Source organism: Hylobates moloch, unplaced genomic scaffold (assembly GCF_009828535.3).
Source record: "Hylobates moloch isolate HMO894 unplaced genomic scaffold, HMol_V3 SCAFFOLD_1, whole genome shotgun sequence".
NCBI lineage: Eukaryota > Metazoa > Chordata > Mammalia > Primates > Hylobatidae > Hylobates > Hylobates moloch.
In genome coordinates, this window is record NW_026652276.1 from 24018618 (window position 1) to 24039170 (window position 20553).

Sequence of the window (20553 nt, forward strand, 5' to 3'; positions counted from 1 at the left end):
AGTGTGAAAGAGTGGGAAGAGCTGCAGGTTTTGGAATCATTGTCACAAAGGTGATGGTTAAAGCTTTGGGTGTATGTAAGATCTCAATGTCAGAGGGCTTGGAGAGAAAAGAACTTAGGATGGAATGGCCATGAAGGGAGGTAGAGGCTGCAAGGGAAGTAGAGGGGCTGAGAGTGAGTGTTCAGGTGGTGGCAAGAGACCAGGACAGCATGTCATCATAGAAGTCAAGACGGTAAAGGGTTTCAAGGAGGAAGGGCAGGAGGTTAGCAGTGTCAGCCTGAAGAGATCATGAGGAGGACTGAGAAAAATCCACTGGGCTTGCAAATTAGGCAGCCCTGTGTAAAACATCAAAGGCATATTTTTAGTGCATGTTGGTGACAGAAACCAGACTGTGGGGGATTGAGGATGAGTGAAGAAGGAGTGAAGACAGCAAGCCAAGTACTCTTTTGAGTGGTTTTGTGATAAGAGAGGAGAGAGTGGTAGCTAAAGAGGATAGTGAGAGATTGGGAACTTTTTTTGTAAATATAAGAGTCATGAGAATGTTTGTATGCAGAAGAGGAGGGGAGTAGGTTGGACATGGGGGGAGGAAGGATGAGAAGAAGAAGAGAAAGAAAGAAGTTGATAGAATAAGGTCTCTAAGGAGGTAAGAGGGGATAGGCCTAGGAGCCCACGTAGGTAAATTAGGCTCAACCAGGAGGTGAGATACCTCTTCATGAAATTAGAATAAAGAATAGATAGAGATAGAGGGAAATATTGATGTGAAGCTTTGGGAGCTTGAATTGAAAACTCTTGTTTTTTTTTTTTTTTTTCACATTTTGTTCTGAAAATAGGAATGAATTCAAGGCTCATTCAATCATTCATTCGACATGAACTTCTAATGGGTGCTACTTGCCAGTCTAGGCTTTGTGAAAATGGTGGCAAATAAAGATCCTTGCCCTTACGACAGAGATGGATACTGAGCAAATAAGCACATATACATAGGATATGTCAGATATGTGATACGTGCCATTGAGATAAAGCAGTGAGAGGTAGCGGGTGGTTGGCTGCACTTTACATGGGATGATCAGGGCTGGGCAGTGAGAGATGAGCCCCATGGAGCAACAAGTGCAGAGGCCCTGAGGCAGGAGTGTGCCTGGCACTGCTGGAGTAGAGTGATCAAGGGAGCCATAGCAGGACACAAGTTCAGAGAGGAAATGGGAGTGGGGACAGCTTGCAGAGGGTCTTTGAGGTGAATGTAAGAGTGGTGGCTTTTACTCCATGTGGCATGAGAAGCCTTAGGAAGGATTTGGGCCCAAGAGTGACATCATCCGACTTGTTCTGAATTGACCAGGGTGGGCAGGATGGAAGGAGGGAGAGCAGTTAGGTGGCTGCTGCTATTGATCTGGGCAGTGGCCATGGAAATGGGAGAAGTGCTTGGATTTTAGACATATTTTGGAGGTAGAAACAAGATTACTGATAGATTACACATGGAATGAGAGAGAAGGAGAAAAGTCAGAGACAATGCTTAGGTTTGGGGCCTGAGCAACTAAAGAATGGAGTTGCTCTTTATTGAGATGGGTAACAATTTACGAAGAGCAGGTTTCAGGGGAACACTAGAAACATGGTTTTTGGACACATTAAGTTTGAGATGACCATGAAACATCTGAAATGATTGGATAAATGAGTCAGGAGTTTAAGGAGAAGAGGCTGGAACTTAGAGATGTGGGAATTGTCAACGTATACATGCCAGATTAAGCATAGCACTGGGCAATGTCACCGAGGGGTTGAGGACAGGTAAGGAGAGGTCTCAAGGATGGAGTCCTGGAGCCTCCCACATTCTGAGGCTACAGACAGGAGGGAACCAGCATAGGAACTGGCATGGAGCAGCTTGTGAAGGAGACGAAAGGTAACATAGCTTGAGCTCTGGGGGCCAGGGCAGGGGCAATATTGGCCACTCATGTGGACCCTGTCGTGTGAAGGTGGGTTAGAAGTCAACAAGGGGCAAGGAAAGGATAACATAACAGGTCCTTCTAGTGCATCTGAGAAGGTTCATCTTAAGGACTTTTCTGGTGATGACCAGAAGCTGGGGGCCAGAGCAGAAAAACACAAGGGGTTCCCCAGGAAAGAGGATCACTCAGATGGCTGTGGTAAGGAGCCAGGGTGTGAGACAGGGTGACCCTTGGGCTCAGGCTGGGTGCGTTACCAGGGTCCAGGGAGAGGCAGGACCCAGGAAAAGATGGTGGCCCAGGGACAGGCCTGCTGCCTATGAGAGCAGGTGAGGGATGCGTGAAGTCTCCTGGTCCCACGTTGGCACCTCTGCTTCCACCCTGGGGTTAGAAGAGAGGGAAAAGCTGTGGTGCTGGCCAGCAGGAGGTCCATCTGCCTTTTGGAGAAGCAGGACCTTGGATCCCCCTCTCTTCCTGTCTGACACCTTCCCCACCTCCCTCCAGTGTGTGCCCAGATAACAGTGTCAGAACACCAACTAATCTTGATTTTCTCTTTGTTTTTGTTTTGTTTTGTCCTGTTTAATGCCCCGTCCCCTGCATTCTCTGTGTTTCCCATGTCCATCTGTTCCCTGTGCTGTTGGTGGGGTGCCTGCCTTGCCCCATATCCTCCCTTCCTGCCTGCCTCCCACTCCCTGCTGGCTCCCCTGGGGTGGGGGGTGGGCAGCGTACAATGCCAGGCTGCAGGGCATCGGACACAGTGGCAGCTTCCCGCTCCCTCCTCTCCACCAGCTCCGACCTTCCTCCCTCTCTGGTGGGTGGCTCTCCTTCCCCCTTCTCCCTTTCCAGCTCTTTGGCCCACTTTTGAGCATCAGTTTATCTCTTTTTCACTCCTTCTTCATGTGCTATTCCTTCCAAATCTTTCCCACCTTCTTCCTTCTCTCCTCTGTCTTTTCCTCTCCCTCTTCTGTTGTTCTCTGGTTTCCATCTGTTTCTCCTTCTCCTCCCCCATTTCTCACTACCCTCTCTTCTGTCTCCTCACTTACTCCTCCATCCCTCCTCTCTCCAGCCCTCTCTCCCTCCTCTCTGCCTGAGCCAGAGCTCACTTCTGCATGAACATGGGCCTCACGCTAGCCTTGGCCTTGCCTGCTGGGAACAATGTCTGGAATAACTAGACTAATATTCAGGGTCTCCTGTGGAGATGCAGGCCTTTGCAATGAGGGTGCTCAGTGAGGGCTCTGGACAGTCCGGCGCTCTGGCCACCCTGGCCAGACTGCCTGGGCTGCAGGGCTAGGTCTTGGCAGGATCCAGGCTGAGCTTTCCATGGGGCCACCAGACACAACACAGAGTGGTGCCCTAGCCCTTGATGCTCTGTCCACTTTTGAGCATGGCACACCTTGGGGACAGAATACCCCCTCTGGTCCCACTCCTAATCTCTGATCCCATGGCCAAGAGTCAGAAGCCCTGGGTTGGGGTCCTGGCCCTGCCTGAGACCACCTCTGTGACCTTGGGCAAGTTTCTGAACTATTTAGAGCTCAATTTCCCAATCTGAGAAGTGGACAGATGATAGCCCTGTCCTGTTGTGTATTTCGCACGGGGGTTTGACATGCCCCGGACCTTGTGGATGCTTCATCGGGGTCACGGTAGTTCATATGAGAATGATGCTGTCCACTAACATCTACCCCTGGCCTCTGGGATACGCAGGCCCTTAGGCGTTGAGCCCTGGCCAGGGAATCACCTCTTCCTTCCCCTGCTCCTCTGACCCTGGAGGCTGGGTCAGGGAAGATGCCGTGCTCAGGCCTGCCCCACACCATGCCCCTGAGAAGCTCCAGGAAAAGGCCTAGGGGCAGTGGGAACTGTTGATTCCCAATGTCAGTATCTGGTGCCTCCATGGCCCCTCCTTCTCCCAGTCCAGGGATGATCAGGAGATGGTTCTAGCAGACTGCTCCCTTCAACCGCCCCTCCCTCCTCTCTTCTCCCTCTGCCCTTCTCTCAGCCCAGTGGTGGGGAGTGCAGTGTTCAGCTGGGCCTGGGTAGGGGCAGGTTCTGGGATGGTGGGCCTGCCTTAAGGGGAGCTGGCATGGCTTGCCCTAGGACTGCTAGTGTGATCGCCGTGTGGCTTTCTGGTGCCCTGGCCCAGCAGGTGGCCTCCTGGATCCCCTCGCTTCCGGAGCCCCAGGCATGCTGTCGGACACCCAGCCCTGCCACCTGGAGCTGAGGAATCCAGTCTTTTGGAAACCGGAAGACTGGAAAGAAGAGCTGGGTCTGTGAGGGTGGCAGTGGCCAGTCTAGGGGGTGCAGAGGAGGTACATCATGAAGCCTGACACCAGGGTACTCGTCCTCATGATCCAGGGGTGGTGGGCAGCAGTGCTTTGCCAAAGCACATGTATTGGTCTGTGTCAGGGCTACAGCTCCCAGAATTGCAGGGTGTGCGAGTGTGCGTGTGAGTGTGTGTGCGTGTGTGTGTCAGATGAAGGGGATTAATTGCCTCCAGTCTGGCTCACGCTAGGGAAGCCTTGGAGTGAGCTATTGTCCAGCACAGCACTGTCCTGGCAGCAGAGTGACGCCTCCCTGGGAAGGGGGCTGCTCTGGTGCCCTGCTCCTCAGGTCTGGGGGCCTTTGTGCAACCCTGGGGCTGGGGTAACTGCTCATCCTGGCAGGACTGTGGGGAAGGCCTGATGCCCGTGTATGAAGCAGCCCTTAGAGAACACCCAGGGCTTCTTGAACATAGGGTGTTAGGGTCCTAAAGATACCTTGTTGTCATAAGGGTACCCCGGCCTTCTCAGCCTCCTGGGAGCTTCTCTTCCTTTCTTCCTCTGGCCACACGGCCTCCTGCTGGGGTAGGGGCTGGCCCTAGAGGTTCTGAGGGCGACACAGTGGCCCCACTATGTACCCCCATCATCCCAGTGTCCTGCTGCCATTTCTGTTAGGCTGTGTGTGTGTGTGTGTGTGTGTGTGTGTGTGTGTGTGTACATGCAAGCATGCACATGTGTGTCTGTGCAAGGCACCTGCCTCTGCCTGGGTGGGTGTAGGAGACAGAGGCCCTGAGAGAGAGAATGGGGCCAAAGACTGACAAAGTCCTGGGGTGGAGGGTGGTGGTGGGAGGGAGGGAGGTGGGGAGAGCAGGCCTATTTTTGTTATCAGTCAGCCTCTGGGACGTGAGAGAGGGTGTTCTCTCCATGACACTGGTTGTCAGCTTGTGTCCAGACACCCCAGCTTGGCTAAGGAACAATGGGGCTCTCTTCTCTCCCCTCTGCCATGCCAGTCTCCCCTCCCATAGAGCAAGACAAGAGAGAGGGAACATGTCTCTCCGGGCACTCCAGGCAGATCTGGGCTTGCCAAGGGGGACAACAGTGGGACACTGTGTTCAAAGAATGTGAGTGGCCCTGACTAGCCATTGGTGCCATGGGGCCATTGGTGCTCTGCAGGGGGAGGGGCTGGCCCCGTGGGAGTGGAATGCAGGGTCTTACCCCTTCCACAGAGGGAGGCGCTGCCCTGCAGCTCCTTAGCTCTTTGGAGGTCATTCCCTCCATTTCCCTGCCTCTGGTCAGAACATGCTCCCATGTGCCATTCTGGTGGTGATGGAGAGGGGATTGGGAAGGTGCAGCTCACCCTCAGATGGCTGACTGCCTCATGCCAGGATCTCACATTCTCTACGGATGTCAGGCGCCCCCTGCACCCCAGGCTGCTGCAGGCATCTGTGGCCCCTGAATGTGGAGAAAGCTTGGGAAGGTTGGGCAGAATGTTCTTTGTTTGTCCAGGAGATGCGGTGCCTCAAATGCAAACAGATCTATTTTTTAATGGCAAACATCAGATCCCCAAGCAGGGAAACTGGCCACCCCTTGAAAATGCAAAGGGATCTGCCAGAAAAAGCTGCTGGGGGCAGAGGAGCCCGGAACTGAGACCAGCCCTAATGCATTTCTTTTAACCTTGGGGCTGAACTGAGTTCCAAACCCCAAGAGCGTTTCCCAAATGGGCTTCTTCTGTCACAATTATTGTTAGAAAATCAATGGCTGTGTCTGTTTCTCTCTAATGTTTTTGCCAGGAATGAAACCAGTGGCAGTGTTGGTCCAAGCTGCCCAGGAGACCTGAGTGGGATGGGGGCTCCGGGGAGCTAAGGCCTGGGAGCCTGGGGTTGCTGCAGGGTTGCAGCAAGCTGCCCACCCTTCCCAAAACCACACCCGTCTTTCCTCCGGATAGATGCTCCTGGCAGCCCCTGGCTGGGTCTAATGGGACTCCTATTTTTCTATTCAGCGAATAAGGGCTCTTCAAGGTGTGGGGCTTGTTTGCTTTAAGTGGAACAGTTTGTAAGTGGCAGAGTGAGGTCAGAGTCTAGTTTACTGTCCCCATCCTGCGTGCTATTTTCTTAGCTGAGATGGCAGCAGGGCTGCCCCGATTAATAAAGAGCCCAAAGCGGAGACTCAGGGCACCACTCGGTACCTTCTGCATTTAATGTGCAAATGCCAGTCCTGCTGCTCTCCCGACGCACCCCCCACCCCCGATTATGGGAGCTCCTGATTATGGGAGGGTATGAAGGCGTGTCTCAGAGTGGCTGTGCCTATGTGAGTGTGAGTGTGTATCTGCCCGTAGGCTTGGCAGCCGGCAGCCTGCTGTTCATGACAAGTAGGAAAGCTTCCCAGGCGGCGCTGTTTATGGCAGCCTTTGTGGCTGTGCCAGACTGGTTGTGCTGGGGGGCGTGCCTGGGGACATGCAGTCCTCATTGTGGATGGCAGAAGATGTTTCTGTCTGAATGAGGGTGATTTCTGCTTGGCTGTACTGGCACATTCCTAGGGGCTGGCAGTGTGTGTGCACACACACTGGTCCATGTGAGCTGAGGCCTTTGTTAGGTCCTAGTGGTGGTGAAAGCAGGGTTGGGAATCTCTTCCCAGAAGATATTCAGGACCAGAAGCCCACGCTTCAGGCTGGGTCTTGGCCTCTGGGACCCAGGAAGTGAGTTTTCTAGGATTCTGGGAGCCAGCTCAATGAGGCAATGGATTCCTTGCCTCAGCCCAGCTGTGGGAAGAGGGAGTAGGAAGGAAGGAGGGTGAGATTAACAGCATCTCCAGGCCTGTGGAATGGGATTGGGATGGGAAGTACAGAAAAGCAGATGGAGCACATGACTTCTCTCTGCCTGCTCTTCAGCTGGGAGGGACGTGGTGGGATCCACTGCCATCTTTGGGGCAGGGAAAAGAGGGCGGGGAGCTAAGGGGCCAGTATAAGGGGAGTTGGTAAGAGGTTCAGCGGTACACCGGATGAAGTTGGGGAACCCCAGAGAAAGCCAAAAATATCCCAGAGGCCAATTGGGGCTGGGGACTTCGTAACAAGGCTTAGTCATGTCTTTGTTTCTCCTTGGGAGCACCATTTGCAAGATGATGCAATTTAGCTCTTTCCAAGAGTTCTTCCCCACAGGCTTGATGTTGCTGGTTGGTTGATGCAGTTGCCTTGGAGACTCTCTTTTCCCTCCACCTCCCCTCCCTTGTCTGGAAGCTCTGGCCCTCCGCCTCCAGGGGTTGGAAGTAGTTGACATCTGTTTCTTGTATCAGTCCTTTGTGTTCTTGGTCTCAGCCCTGTGTGGAGAGATTCCTGGTGAAGTCTGAGCCAATCTAAGCAGATCCCCTCTCCTGCAGAGAAAACCTGGGGTGTGAACAGAGTTGGGCCCAGGAGGGCTGAGGGGAAGACACTGGGGGATGACAGGCCAGCCCCAGCTTGGCCTCTGAGCTAGGAGGCACTGCCTCCTCTGAAGGGATTAGGCGGATTGATCATTTCTTACACAAAATGCTCATTGTCCTCTACACCCTGCTTTCCTCCCAGGGGTACAGGCTCGGGAGAAGCAGCCTGCAGAGCCCCCAGCCCCTCTGCGGAGGCGGGCGGCCAGTGATGGACAGTATGAGAACCAGTCTCCAGAAGCCACATCCCCTCGTAGCCCTGGGGTTCGCTCCCCTGTCCAGTGTGTCTCCCCGGAGCTGGCTCTTACCATCGCTCTCAATCCTGGAGGGCGGCCCAAAGAGGTGAGTCCTTAAGTTGTATCTTGGGGCTACAGAGGGTAGTGGTGCCCACTTTAAATCTCCAGAAACCTGATGGTCAACTTGGCACTGATATCAGTATACTCAGTGATTTGTCTCCCCCTGTGTCCTCCCTCACCCAAACTCTCTTCTCTGACATGTGGAATCTGGGACCCATTTCCTTCCTTAAATAGCTTTATGTTCTCACTTCTTGCGTTAATATCGAGATTGAAGTTTCCTTTTTGATTCCTAGAGAGAGTGCCTTAATAAGGTGCTAAGAATCCTGAGGATGATACAGGTGAACACAATTTCAAAACTCCAAACTAGATCCTGGAGAGTGGCAAAATTATTTTTGAACCCTTTGCAGATATAAGGCTTTTCTCAGGAGATTTAATTTTCATTCCAAAAGGTTTGCATTTCTAAGACATTTCAGTAGTTAGAGGCGGTGAGTCTCAAACTTCATCATGAGTGACAACCAATGGGGAGTTTGTTAAAACTGTAGCTTCTCAAATCCACCTCCAGAGATTCCAGGGTAGTAGATCTGGATGGGACCCAGGAATCTGCATTCTAAATGTGTGCCCTGGAAGATTCAGATGTAGGTGGTCCATGGGCCACATTGAGGGAGCGAGTGTACTGGCCTATAAAAGCCAAGCTAATGAGTCATTCTGGATAGAAGTGGCTTGTGGATATCTTTTCTCTCCTGCCTGTGGCAGGACCTGTCTCCTGCCCTGAGCACCAGTGAGAAGCCAGGCTGACGAGGGGATTTGGGGGCTGGTTAACTCATTGTTCTCATACCTCAGGTCATCTGAAGGGGAAACCTCTCCCTCTCATGGTTTCCCTCTTTTTCTCCCCTGTGTTCTCTCACAGCCCCATTTGCACAGCTATAAGGAGGCCTTCGAGGAGATGGAGGGAACCTCCCCGAGCAGCCCACCGCCCAGTGGAGGTAAGAATTCCCTGTGAAGCGCGTCTTCCCTGTGTCCCCTCCAGCCCCTCAGCTCAACCCTGCCTATGGGAGTGCCCCAGGCCTGAGGGTTGGGGGTGACAGTGCCCCAGGTGGGGCCAGAACGTGCTGCTCCTCACCCCCATGGCCCCTTCTCTTCCATTGCTTGTGGCCATTGTCTTCTCCGTCGTCCACACTCACACATCTAAGGGTGCAGCTGCTCCAGTTTTAGGGTCCAGACTGAGTGACCATGGGACTCTGGGCTCCCACGTTATGGAATTTTCTTACCTGTTTTGAGTCTTTTTACCGTCCACACTCAAAAGACCCCACCGTCTTAGCGTGACTCTTTGTGACTTGACTTTGACTTTGTTTCTGACCTCCATTTCTGCCTGCATCCAGACACCACTTCCATTCCAGGCAACCTATTTAGCTTCTACCAAGGAGAGAGGGACCCAGGACCCTCAGGCCGACAAAGCCCCCAGCTCATCCATCCTTGGCCTCCAGGCAGAGGCATTTAGCCCCCAGCCCCTATACACTTACTGGGGAGGCAGATCTCCAAAGGACAGAGACACGTCCACATAAAGCCAAGACCCAAATGAGCCAAGGCATGGGGCAGTGTTCCTTCTTATAGAAGAAGAGACATGAAGAGGAACTGGAGGAGGTGGTTGTGGGGAAGGAAGTGATGGATTAATACCAGACCGCGAGGGACTCAGTGTACTCAGGAGAGGCCTGGGTCAGCACAAGAAGGAGACGCTGGTGCTGTTCAGGGATCAGGTTGGCTGGGCCTGGCCCAGGCTATCCACTGGCCCTGGCGAGAGGAGGGAGAACTGGAGCCGGCTGTGCATTCTCCTGGGGGCTGGCTGTCCTGTATTGGAGAGGAATGTGGCAATGTACGTGGTCCCTGTGCCAGCAGGACTTGTGTTGGCTGCCATCTTGGGCATGAGGAGGCTGAAGCTGTGAGTGATTGGCGGCCCCTGGAAGCTGTGGCTCTCCCTTGAGCAGTACTGTCCAATGGAAATATAATATGAGCATATTTATAATTTAAAGTTCTCTGGTAGTCACATTAAAAAACATAACAGGAAACTGGTTAAATTAATTTTAATAACATTTTTGTTAAATCCAAAATATCCTTTCAATAGGCAAATAAGTCAATAAAAATATTGAGCTATTTTACAATCTCTTATAAAATGTAAGAAGAAACTGGTGAGATTGATTCTACTGCATTTTATTTAACCCCAGTCTAAAATATTAGCATTTCAACATATAATCAATGTAAAAAAGAACGGGATGTTTTGTGTTCTTTTTCATACTCAGTCTTTAAAACCCTGTGTGTGTTTCACACTTATGGCATGTCTCTGTTCACACTAGTCACCCTGCAAGTGCTCTGCGGCCATGTGTGGCTCATGACTGCTGTGCTGGACAGGGTGAGCCTAGAGCAGGTTATGCGAGAGCCAGCTCTGCAGCCTCTTGTGACTGCGGGGAACCTCTCACTTTCCACGCTGACATCTGCTTCCATTCACTGTTAGCCCTAAACGGCCAGGGAGAGGACATCACCTTGCCGTGGGTGGAAGCCACCTGGGCTGTGCTAGAACTGGGTTTTGCCTTCTCTCCCTCCTCTTGGCCAGCCATGGGTGCCTCGGCGAGAAGTCAGAGGTTCCATAGACACACAGGGTTAGGGAGAGAAGACAGAAGGCGGAGAAACGTGTGGAATTTTTCTCTCAGGAAGCAAAAGACTTGCCTGGCTTTAGCGTTGCCCACTCATCTGCCTCAGCAGAAGGGCCCAGTTGCCTAGGAACTGGGGGAATGAGGAATTCAGGAGCTAGAGGTGAATAAGGGAGGAACCAAGAGAGAGCTCCTGCCCTGTCTGGTCGTCTCGTCCCCTTCACCTCCTCGCGGGCCCACCTGTGCCTCCGCTGCACGAGTTGGTTAAACATGCACATACCTGTGGGCTGGGGCTGCTTTGTGGTTATTCCGTGAACAACCGTCTCTGAGGCCAGGCGTATTATTTCATAATTAATTTAATTCAACCGCCATTGGTTTGACAAACATTAGTAAGTATTTGATAAGTGTCTATGAGCAAGACGCCATGATAGGGAAGAGAGGGTGTGGCAGTGGTAGAAACGGAATCTGTGTGTGCGCGTGTGTGTGTGCGTGTGTCTGTGTGTGTGTGTGTGTGTCTATGTAAAGACAGAGGGAGGTTAGACAGAGACATGAGGCCTAGACCTATCCCATACTGGAGGTGTATGTTTGTACCCATTTGTCCCCTATGCTGTGTTTGTCCTTTGGACATCCAAGGACAGAGTGAGGGTGATGGGCAGGGGTGGGCCACTCATCCAGACCCCTGTGATATCTTCCTGTTCCCATGTGCATGTGGGTGTTCACCTGCATACGTGAGTTATGTATGTTGCTTGCATGGAGAGAGACTGTATTTTTTTGTTGTTGTAAGATTCCTGTAGGTCTCACTGTCTTTTGGGGAAAGCAGCAGGGGCAGGGAGGGTCGTGGAGCATTTGCTGCTGGTGGTTACTGGGCATCTGAGGGCCACAGCTAATCTTTTGAGGCCATTCGGCAGGCAGAGTATCCTTGGGACTGTGGTCTCTGCAGGCTCCCAATGTCGCTGATAGGAGACACAGAGTTCATTTTTTTTTTTTTTTTTTTTGAGATGGAGTCTTGTGCTGTCGCCCAGGCTGGAGTGCAGTGGCGCCATCCAGGCTCACTGCAAGCTCCGCCTCCTGGGTTCACACCATTCTCCTGCCTCAGCCTCCCGAGTAGCTGGGACTACAGGCACCCGCCACCATGCCCGGCTAATTTTTTGTATTTTTAGTAGAGATGGGGTTTCACTGTGTTAGCCAGGATGGTCTCGATCTCCTGACCTCATGATCCGCCCAGCTCGGCAGAGTTCATTTTTTAACTTCTTCTCAGAGCTGTGTCAGGAGACATGGCAGCTGCCACCCGGGTATCTCGTGACTGGGCATAACAGCCACCCTGCAGATCAGCTCCAAATCTGGCCAGGTTCTTGGCTAATGGGAAAAAGCCAGCAACCCTTTCTGACCTTGTGTGTTACATGACACTTGTAACCCAGATGGGCGGCCTGGGAGGAGCCCAGGCTTTGCATAGGGAGTGGGTGCTCTTGGCCACAGACTACAGGCTTCTCTTCCTTCCAGGACACTGAGGTTTGGGGGGACAGAGCCCCACATTGAGAAGTTCTCTCCTCCTGGGCTTTTCAAGGGACATGCTTGGCCAAGGGCTGGCCTGAGGTCTCAGGGTTGGCGTGGCTCTGGCCCATTATCTCCTTCTGTCTCTGTCCTTTACAGGGTGTGCCATCCTGAGGCCCAATTTTGTTCTCTTCTGAATCCATCCAACTACATGTTTTAAATGGACTGTGTGTGTGTGTGTGTGTGTGTGTGTGTGTGTTGGGTGGGGGTAGGAAGAGGGATGAGAGAGTATTATAGAGAAGGTCAGAAAGCTGCAAAAGCCTGCGTGTGTGTTATAAGCCATTGCAAAGTAAAGGGACTGCAGTGAGAAGCTAAGGGCCTAGGGATGGAAATGATTCTCTCAAGGTTGGGGCCAGAGCCAGGACAAGGTTGCCATTTCCTGACTCTTTCCCTTTATCCTTTAAACTGCTCAAACGTGGAGAAACGCAGAGGCAGGAAAGGGCAGTGGAGCCAAAGTGCTGGGCTTCAGGGTGGTTCCTCGGCACCGTCTCCAGCCCCCCAGCCCTCACTGAGCTTGCCCTCACGTGCCTGGCGTGTCTGCGCTCCTGCCCACCTCTCACTCCCCGTGTCTTCCCTCTTCTTCCTGGCACAGTGCGGTCCCCCCCGGGTCTGGCCAAGACACCCCTGTCTGCTCTGGGCCTGAAACCCCACAACCCAGCAGACATCCTGTTGCACCCCACAGGAGGTGAGTTGGGAAGAGGGAAGATGGGGAGGGGGGCGGGGGGAGGAAGACTCCTGTGGTTCTGGACAGAAACCTGGGTCTCAGAATCTGGTCAGCAGCCAGCTTTGTGCCCACGCTGAGGTCAGGCCTGGGTTGGGGCTCTCTGTGTAGGGGTTGAGGGGTGACAGATTTCCTTGCAGCCTTCCTGCCTGTTGACTTGTGGAGTCTATACAACTCCCGGCCTCCTCTAGCTTGGGGCTTTGGAAGCCTGGTCTCAGTTTCCTTGGTGTTGTTGAGATCTCTGCTGGAAGCCACACATTCTAGGTGTTCAGGCCCTCGGGTACATGTACATGGGCGCACATACATGCACACATGGGTACACACACGTACACACACACAGAGTCAGAGAAGCATGCCCCTGCTGCTCTGTGCCAGGGCCTCTGCTGGCAGCCCAGCTGGCTCTGCTCTGAGCATCCATGAGGCATCACAGGCATTCACCTGGTATCCATGAGGCATCACTTGGCATTCAGAGTGGTCTCTAGGTCTGCCTCTTCAGGCCCACAGAACCCTACCAGAGAAACCCGTGACTGGCAGTGGCCATCATTGCCTGCCGTCTCCTCGAACCCCTTGCCCTCAGCCCAGGTCTTCTCCTGACTGTCAAAGGACCTGCCACCTCCGGGCTTCTGACTCTCCCCGGCCTGTGCTCATCCCCCATCCCCATTCCCGATGCTGGCTGCATCTTACCCTGCTGCTGAGGAGAGCAGCCCAAGCTCTGAGGAAGGAAGGAGGATGGCTGCCCGGCCTCCCTGGGGTCAAACAGCCTGTCCTGTTGGCACGGTAGAGGGCAGGGCCCTGGGCCTGTCTGGGAGAAGGTGCTCCTCTGAGCAGACACCACCCCAGGTTCACACCTCCTACCTCCTCCTCCCATTTCCCAGGTCCTCTCCTTCCTATGGTGGAGGGAGACAGGGCTCCCTGGGCCCTTGGTGGCCATGTGGGGCCACTGAACTCAGAAGGCTGCTCCCTGGACTCTGGTTTTAGGGCGGGGTGGGGGATATTGGGGTCAACTTTACTTTTTTCCTTAGTTACCAGAAGACGGATCCAGCCAGGTAGGTGGGCAGTGGCATGCATTTGTGACCCATGAAGCCACGCAGCTGGGCATAGCCTCCCACTCAGAGTGTCGGCATGGCCAGGGGACACTGAGCCACAGGGGGTCAGTAGAAGGGGGCTGGGGGCTGCCTTTCACCAGCCAGCACACTCCTGCTTGACACTCGGTCCACAGAGCCCTGGGGACAGGGGCTGTGAGGAGCTCAGGCTCCTGAGAGCCAAGAACTCAGCTGTGCCCCAGAGCCTTGGGGTCCTGTGCAGGGTGGGCCTCGGCCTTCCCCTTGGAGCCCTTCTGTGGACAGCGCAAATCAGCCCTGGCCTCACCCCAGCTTTCCCACCTCCCTTTTCTCCACAGATTCTCTTTCTCAAGAAATAATCCCTGTTAATCTCTTTCTTTTTCCTTTTTTGCTCTTCCTCATCTTCACCACCTGCCCTTCTTTCCTGCCTCTCCTTCCTCCCACCTCTCTTCTCGTCTTCCCTCAGAGGAAGATGAGGGGAAGGTGGTGGTCAGGCTTTCAGAAGGTAAGTAGCATTTGCTGTGGCTTCCTGCTCTCTGGGTCTGGAAATGGCTTTTCACGCAGGGCTTGAAGAGGCTGGCTGGAGGCAGCTTTCTTTCCTCACTGGGACTCAGGTGACCAGGCACATGGCCTTCCTGTCCCCCAATGCTTGGTGATGAGATACCACCCTGGACACCTCCTGAGTCCTGATGGGGGAGCTTGTAGCTGTCGGGCGCAGGCTCAGGCACAGCCAGTGTCTGGGGGCTCCTGCAGTGCCGCCTCGTTGACCAAAACGCTCCTCTTGCACCTTCCTCTCCCAGCGCCATTTGCACCAGCCTGCCTGGTGTGCAGCCACTCACAGAGGTAGACAGAGAGGGACTCAGATCCCCTTTCCCGGGGCATACTCCACAGGGCGTACTCTCAGAGAAGAGATTCTCCACCTTGGCACCACTGACGTTTTGGCCTGAATGACGCCTTTTCCTCTTTGAGATGGATTTTGCGTTGCCCAGGCTGACGATCATGGCACAACTGGTTTTATCCAACTCTGTCTTCGGTTCAACCTTGAACTCCTGACCTCAGGTGATCCACCCACCTTGGCCTCCCAAAGTGCTGGGATTACAGGTGTGAGCCACTGTGCCTGGCCCTGAATGACTCTTTGTTGTGGGTGCTGCCCTGTGCACTGTAGGAGGATTAGCAGTGTCTCTGGATTCTACCTGCTAGATGCCAGTAGCTCTCACTCAGTCATGACAATCGAAAATATCTCCAACATTGCCAGTGTCCCCTGGGGGGATAATTCTCCTGGCTCAGAGCCCCCATCTTAGAGCCACGATTTGCCCTCTGGAAGCCCTGCCTGGTTTCCTATCAACACAGAAAGTACCAAGTCTGTCTTTCGGGGATCTCAGACAACTTTGGGTATTTCAGGAAATCTATGGACTCACCGTGTATACAATAATGCATTGGGATTCCCATGCATGTAATTCTGCAAAGCAGATTCAAGGAGTTGGCATGTCTATGGGTCCCAGATGAACCCTTGATTTAGATGAGCCCTGCACTGGGCACCAGGGAAGCAGAGAGGGGGCATAATCAGGTGGGAGGCCTTGGACACACTAGGAGCAGGACTCGAGTGAGGACTCAAAATCAGCAGGTGAAACTAAGTGGGTGCCAGCCTGGGCAGGAGGCCAGCGTGTGGTTCTGGGCATTGGCATCCCCCTCTCTACCAGGAAGATGGGGCAAGGTGGGTGCTGTGATCACTTCCAGTTCTGATGGGTTAGGTGTTCTGACTTCCCACCTGGGCCCTGGGCTAGTTGGCTAGTTTTCTCAGGCCTATTTCCCATTTCCTTTGTACACACCACCTTGATTTTCCACCCTCTAAGTGGGGGTGGCCTGTGCTCCTCTAAATCTGCTGTCACCCAGGTAGGATGGTTGGAGTTTCCCAGAAGACTTTGCCATCTCCTAACCAGCTGGGTTTTGGGCAACAGCATCAGGCTGCTCGGGGGCTACAGAACAGAGCAGCTTCCAGAGACAGAACAGGTGGGCCACAGCATGCTTCCCTCTGCTGGGAACGGCCCCTCCTTGCTCCCCTGCAGCCTCATGCCTGGGGAAAGGGCTTTCTCCCAAGCTGCAGGCTGACCGCTGGTCCTGGCAGGGCAGGAGCTGGGAGAGAGAGTCTAGAATTAGCTGGAGCTCAGAGCCAACGTTCCTGTGCTTCAGATGCCGGACCACGCAATAGGCTGTCAGCTCTCCTCGCAGCTGGTTGGCTTTAACAGACCCGTGGTATCTCAAACACTCTCCAGTGGGAAGGGCCATGGGGTGGATTATCCAGCAAGCTGGCAGAGCCTGGTGATTGTGTCTCTCACTTTGGGGTGACTTCAGGGGCGTGAGCCTCGACAGGACTGAACTATCTGCCAATTGCACCTGCTGAATGACTCTCATCTTACAGGGCCCCAAGTGCTCTGGCCAGAGCCACAGAGTTTGGAGGGGAAGGTTCTTAGGGGTTAACTCAGCCACACCCATCGTTGTCACAGATATGCAGCTGACATCAGCACTGTGGGTGGTGTTGGGGGATCTGCCCAAGGTCATAGTTAGGAGGTAACGGAGCCAGACTGGAGTTATTGGTCCCCTGTCTCTTCCTCAAGTGGCCATTTCAAAGTCCTTCCCCTGCCTGCAGGAACCATGCCCTGGGATTCCAGCGTGGGAGTTGGAATTGCTGCCCGTGGCCTGGGGAGTGGAGCAGGGAAAGGGCAGGGAGCAAAGCTGTGGGCAGCCAGTTCCTTATTTCCTGAATCATGTGCCACCGCCCGGGTCAGACTAAAGCTCATTCTTTGCTGACCCTCTGAGGCTCTGCTTGATTTCCCTGCTGATACTTTGATGGGAAATTCAGAAAAAAATGCCCGTGAGGCAAAAATGGCCAGAGGCAGGATTATTCGGCTTGGGGAGTAGAAGAATTTGAGGGATGTCTGCTATGTCCCGGGCGCTGTGCGAAACACTTTACATTCATTCATTCTTTCATGCATTGATTCATTTATTCATAATACTTTGTGCGCTGACTGTGTGCCAGGCTTTGGGAATATAAGGATGTGTAAGGCAGCTGGTGAGGAGAGTGATGCCAGCAGACATTTCAATATTAGGCAAAAGTGCTGAGCTGAGGTAGGAATAGCATGTCATGGGGGCTGGGAGGAGGGAGCATGTGGCCCAATCTAAAAGGTTTGGAATTCTAACTTTTGAGCTTCTAGATCTGGGACCTGGGGGTTTCCATATTCCCTTCTTTCTCTCCCACCCACATGTCTTGATTTTACTTAGGGTGGGTGTGCCCCTTCTCTCCAAGCAAAGAGCCTCTTTGGGGAGACAGAAAATGCACTTCAGGGTGTGGACAAGGAGCTGACAGTGCCAGACTGGAGGAGCCCAAGTCACCCTGTGCTGCAGCTGCTCTCTGCCGCCAGCAGCCACTTGGCAGGGTTTGGGCTCCTGGAATGTTCTACATGAAGCACCCTCCCTGTCCCCACCATTCCCGCCCTGCCCAACTCCCTGTAGCCTCTGATGCAGCTGCTCCAGGATTGGAGGGAAGGAGGAAAACAGCAGGAGAGGTGGTGCGAGTGAGGAGTGGAGGAAGACAGGGATGGGCGGCTAGGAGCAGCGGGGGCAGCAGCAGGGCTGGTTCTGAACACTGGGCCTGGAATTGGCAAGAAAGAATTAGGAGGAACTTTGTTTCCTACCTCTTCTCACCTGATCCTAGCCGGGAAGGTGGGTATCCTCATTCCCACTTTGCAGATGAGGAAACTGAGTCCCAGAAAGTCTCTAGTAAGTGCACGGGTGGTGGGTGAGGGGAGAGCTTGCAAGTAGAAGTATATTGTCCCCGGGTGGGAGAGAGAGAAAGAGCCAGGGAATAGACAGAAAAAGGAAGCATTTTCAGTAGGAAATCTGCATCTGAAAACTTGGGAAAACTGATGTTTAGCCCTGAAGATGGGTTTTAAACAGTTCTGGAGGTGAACTCAGGAAATCAAATAACTTCTCAAAGGTCCTTCCTGTTCTGGGTTCATGAGGAGTAGAGATTGTATGGAAGGGCTTCGTTCATCTCCACCCCATGATCTGGGACTGGAATGGCAGGTGGGGGTGGTGGTGGGAGGGCAGACCAGCTGACCAAGGAAGAGGATGCACTGGGAAGGAGAAAGGAGGTTGGGGGCCCGGTGAGGGCAGAGCCAGGTGGGGCTGGGTCTGAGTGGCCTTGGCTAGGTTGGCCACCCAATGCACAAGGGCTGTTTCCGACATTGTGGTGGGAATGGATGCTGCTGATTTTCCCTGGGCGAGCCATCCTGTTCCCCAAATTCAGACTCCCAGTGTCTTGAGAACTCTTGTGTTGTTCTGCAGTTTAGGAGCTGAAGGGGCCAATGGGACTGTTGCCTTAAGAACGTGGCCATCCTATCGAGCCACCTCGGGGTTTCTAATACACTGTCCCATGGGCCCTCCATGCAATCTTACCCTCGGACTCCCAGGCTGCAGCTCAGGTGCCTGTGTTTAGGCCAGAAGCAGTTAGTAGACCCAGCCTTGTCTAATCCACAGGCTTGGCTGTGTCCTGACTACAGGACGGGGTGGTGCGGCCCACTTTATCTCAGTTTTACTGTTGCTAGAAGGGGTACCTGTACTTCTTTAAAGGGGTGGGGCATAGGACAATGTGAATTGCTTACCTAATGTGTGGGTCAGGGGCCTGGTAGGAAACTGATGGTTCATTCCAATGGAGCAACCTAGGACAGTTGATGGACTCTTAAAAGGTCTGGGCAGAGCAGTGAGTGATGGTAAAGCACCCCAAGTCCTCCCTATCAGGAGCAGGGAGCCATCCTCCCAGGCCTTAAGGAACCAGGAGGGAGCTAGAGGGCAGGGCTGCTGACTGGATTGTGGCTAGAGGGAGGTGGGTAGGGGATGTAGCCACTGGCACCTTGCCCTTCTCTCTCCCTCCCTCTCATACCCTGCCAGTCCCTCCTTACTAGCCAAAGGCCAAAGCTATCCTGAGCCAGAGACTAAGGGGGTCTGGATGACATAGTAAATAAAAGTCGGCCTCCAGGGATGCAGATCAGGGTAGAGAGTGGATCAGGAGCGATGCCAGTGAATTGGAGAAGAGCACAGACCTTCACAGTGTCATTCACATAGGTTTCAACTTGAACTTCAGGGAATGGGAAAAATGGATGTGTGCCTCTGAGGTCTTACTTTGTGTCTCTGGTTGGGGCTGGAGGGTAAGGATCATGCTTCTGTGACTTTGTGGAGCACATGCAGATTGAGGGCCTGCTGTGTACCAGGTGCTGTGTGAGGGCTCGGCACACAGATCAGCTAGGCAGGCTCTGGGAGCCCACGGGCAGCCAAAGAGTGGCTTTCTCTCCCTGGCTGGGAGAGAAGGGGTGCCGAGAGCCGTGGGGACCCGGGTGAAGCCATGATGAGTGCCTGGAAGGGTCCGGGAAGGGTTTTCAGAGAGTGACGTAGGGTGGCGAGAGACGGGAGGGGAGAGTGGACTCTGATCTTGGGTGTCATTTGCATGGCTGTGGGTGACACTCCCTCTGATGTTCTCTTCTCCCAAGCTGGGTTACCAGTTGCCCATGACTAAAGACACTCACTGAAACTGTTGGCTTCCCGTCTTGCAGAGGGTTGTATGTGCAGTGGGTAAGGGCAGGTCAGGGCCAGACTGCCTGGGTTCCTTGGCTGACTCTTCCCCTTGCCAGCTGTGACCTGGGCAAGGTACTTACATCCCCCAAATCCTACTTTTCCTGTATAATTGTTTGCTCTTTTTATCACTAGGAATAGCCCTGTGGAGTTGGCTCTTCTCTGCCTGATGGGCTGAAGTGCTGGATAGAGCCAGCTCTGGGTGTCGTGTGAGCCTATGGGCCCTGTCTAGGTCCCCCAGAGCCAGCTTGTGCGTCTGGAGACTCTGGTGCTAGTGTTCCCTGCCACTAATTATCCATGTGTCCTGGGCACATGGCTCTACCTCTCTGGGCTGAGGAGATAGGTTAGATCAGGGGTCAGCACACTGTGGCAGCTGGTGAGATCCTATCCACTGACTATTTTGGTGAAGAAAGTTTGATTGCAGCCCAGCCATGCCCATTCACTGTCCTATTGTCTGTGTAAGCTGTCACACCACAACAGCAGGGTTGTGTAGTTGCAACAGTGACGGCCTAACCCACCAGCCTAAGATATTTACTATTAAGTCTTTACAAAAATGTGTACTGGGCCTGGTCAGGGGATATCTGCATTGTCTTCTAGTTCCAGCAGAGCCTCGTGCTTGGGTGGCACAGAATCCGTGCCTTTGGCATGAATTTGGCCTGGGCCTTCTGCGAGGCGGGTGGGTGGCCTGGGCTGGTTGAGGGAGACTTTCGAGAAGGCCTTGCGGGCACTGCCTACATGGATTCCAGCTTTGGGTACCGAGGTGCCTGGTTCTACATCACCTTGTGCCTGGTACCTAGAATAGACCTCCCGTGCCTGCCTCTTTGCAGACAAACTGCCCCAGCCTTGTCCACTGTCGTTGCTGTTGGGTGGAGGGGGTTCTGTGTGGGGACAAAAGACAGACGGGCAGGCTGTGGTTGGAGCTGTGTGCAGACTCCATTGCAGCCTCTGGGTCCTGCTCCGTAAAGGGTCCTGTGCTGAGGGACCATCCTCTTCCGGTGTCCAGAGAGGCCTCTGGCCTGGGTGTAGGATGTCAGACCTGAGGGCCACCCCGGAAGCCACTCCGTGGAGG

At 53.6% G+C, this 20553-nt stretch overlaps 1 protein-coding gene across 7 annotated transcripts in view; it reads left to right on the forward strand.

Annotated features, from left to right (window-relative positions):
- The window catches only part of TNS1 (tensin 1), a 214892-nt gene that overhangs the window by 166570 nt on the left and 27769 nt on the right, over positions 1 to 20553 (forward strand). For 3 of the 7 annotated variants that reach the window (XM_032754548.2, XM_032754545.2, XM_032754547.2), the window contains 3 exons: positions 7734 to 7930; positions 8792 to 8867; positions 12670 to 12762. In XM_032754548.2, coding sequence (XP_032610439.1) covers positions 7734 to 7930; positions 8792 to 8867; positions 12670 to 12762 — 366 coding nt within the window. Of the gene's footprint in view, positions 1 to 7733; positions 7931 to 8791; positions 8868 to 12669; positions 12763 to 13820; positions 13845 to 14325; positions 14365 to 20553 lie in introns of all 7 variants that reach the window. The other 4 variants (XM_058438388.1, XM_058438380.1, XM_032754544.2 and 1 more) reach the window with 2 other exon arrangements.